Raw genomic sequence first — 2,133 nt, 5'->3', positions numbered from 1 at the left:
CACTCTGTCACCCAGGCTGGGGTACAGTGGTGCCATCTCAGCTCAGCGCAACCTCAGCCCCCTGCGTTCCAGCGATTCTCCTGCCTCAGCCTCCCAAGTAGCTGGGACTATAGGCATGAGCCACCATGCCCGGCTCATTTTTGTATTTTTAGAAGAGGTTTTACCATGTTGGCCAGGCTGATCTCCAAGTCCTGACCTCAAGCGATCCGCCTGTCTCGGCCTCCGAAAATGCTGGGATTACAGGTATGAGCCATCACACCTTCACTCCCTCTTTTTCTTTTTCTTTTTTTTTTTGAGACAGAGTTTCGCTCCTGTTGCCCGAACTAGAGTGCAATGGCACGATCTAGGCTGACTGCAACCTCTGCCTCCTGGATTCAAGTGATTCTCCTGCCTCAGCCTCCCAAGTAGCTGGGATTATAGGTGTGAGCCGCCATGCCCGGCTAATTTTTGTATTTTTAGTAGAGAGGGGTTTCACAATTTTGGCCAGGCTGGTTTCGAACTCCTGACCTCAGGTGATCCACCTGCCTCAGCCTCCTAAAGTGCTGGGATTACAGGCGTGAGCTACCTCGCCCGGCCAGGTCTCCTTCTTCTTATAAAGACACCAGTCACAGACTTGGATGCCCACCTTATTCTCACCTGAACGACCTCTTCAAAGACCCTACCTCCAGGCCAGGTGCAGTAGTTCATGCCTGTAATCCCAGGACACTGGGAGGCCAGAAGTTCAAGACTCTCTCTTCAGATAACGTCACACTCTGAAGTTCTGGGTGGACATGAATTTTGGGAGGACACCCTTTAAACCAGCACAGGCACAAAACCATGTCACGCACACCCAGGCAGCTGTCCACGAAGAGACATGGGCACACCCCGCTCAGCCCCAGCCAGGCAGGTAGGGGTGAGCCACGCCCCCGGATGGTAGCCAACAGCCCCCTCCACATGGGAGGGTTTCCTGTCCGAACTGCTGGCTGAAGCAACAAGCTGCTTCTGACCCCAACACAGAACCGCATGAAGGAGAGCCTCGCCCTGTTTGGTACCATCCTGGAACTACCCTGGTTCAAGAGCACATCCGTCATCCTTTTCCTCAACAAAACTGACATCCTGGAGGAGAAAATCCCCACCTCCCACCTGGCTACCTACTTCCCCAGTTTCCAGGGTAAGTAGTTCTAGAGCTTTCTATACCCTTCACCTCCCAAGAGCAGCTCCGAAGAGAGATGCTAATCCAGGCTCTACTTCAGCCTGGAGTCACTGGAAGTTTCACATGGATCAGACCTGAGTTCTAGACTCTGCTCCATGCACTGCACAACCTCTTTGAATCAGTTTCCCGCTCTGTGGAATGGAATTAAAATGCAGAGGCCCTTGCCACTGAGTAAAGTGAGGAATTCTAAAAAGACCAGCACATCATGTGCACCTTAAACAATTTATTTTGCTGGGTGCAGTGGCTCACGCCTGTAATCCAAGCGCTTTGGGAGACTGAGATGGGTGAATCACCTGAGGCCAGGAGTTCAAGACCAGCCTGGGCAACATAGTGAAACCCCGTCTTTACTAAAAATACAAAAAATTACCTGGGCGCAGTGGTGGGTGCCTGTAATCCCAGCTATTCGGGAGGTTGAGGCAGGAGAATCACTTCAACCTGGGAGGTAGAGGTTGCAGTGAGCCAAGATTGTGCCACTGCACTCTAGCCTGGGCGACAGAGTGAGACTTCAGATTTGAAGAATGTTTCCTTTTTTTTATTTTTGTTGTTTTTTTTTATCATTTATTTATTTTTAATTATTAATTTTTTTTAAGAGACTGGGTTTCACCGTGTTATCCAGGATGGTCTCGATTTCTTGACCTCGTGATCTGCCTGCCTTGGCTTCCCAAAGTGCTGAGATTACAGGCATGAGCCACCACGCCCAGCAAGAATATTTCTTTTTCTTTTTGAGACAGGGTCCCACTCTGTCACCCAGGCTGCAGTGCAGTGGTGTGATCTTGGCTCACTACAACCTCTGCCTCCTGGGTTCAAGTGATTCTCCTGCCTCAACCTCCCGAATAGCTGGGATTACAGGCATGCACCATCACGCCCAGCTAAATTTTTGTATTTTTAGTAGAGACTGGGTTTCTCCATGTTGGTCAGGCTGGTCTCAAACTCCTGACCTC

At 50.4% G+C, this 2,133-nt stretch overlaps 1 protein-coding gene across 2 annotated transcripts in view; it reads left to right on the top strand.

The window, feature by feature from the left end:
- The window catches only part of GNA15 (G protein subunit alpha 15), a 30,906-nt gene that overhangs the window by 23,494 nt on the left and 5,279 nt on the right, over window positions 1-2,133 (top strand). For both annotated transcript variants that reach the window (XM_017507446.2, XM_037731012.1), the window contains exon 6: window positions 997-1,150. In XM_017507446.2, the coding sequence (XP_017362935.1) occupies window positions 997-1,150 (154 nt within the window). The remainder of the gene's footprint in view (window positions 1-996; window positions 1,151-2,133) is intronic.

The sequence above is a fragment of the Cebus imitator genome, unplaced genomic scaffold, assembly GCF_001604975.1.
Source record: "Cebus imitator isolate Cc_AM_T3 unplaced genomic scaffold, Cebus_imitator-1.0 Scaffold375, whole genome shotgun sequence".
In the NCBI taxonomy this organism is placed as follows: domain Eukaryota; kingdom Metazoa; phylum Chordata; class Mammalia; order Primates; family Cebidae; genus Cebus; species Cebus imitator.
This window is presented reverse-complemented; position numbering and strand designations above follow the sequence as displayed.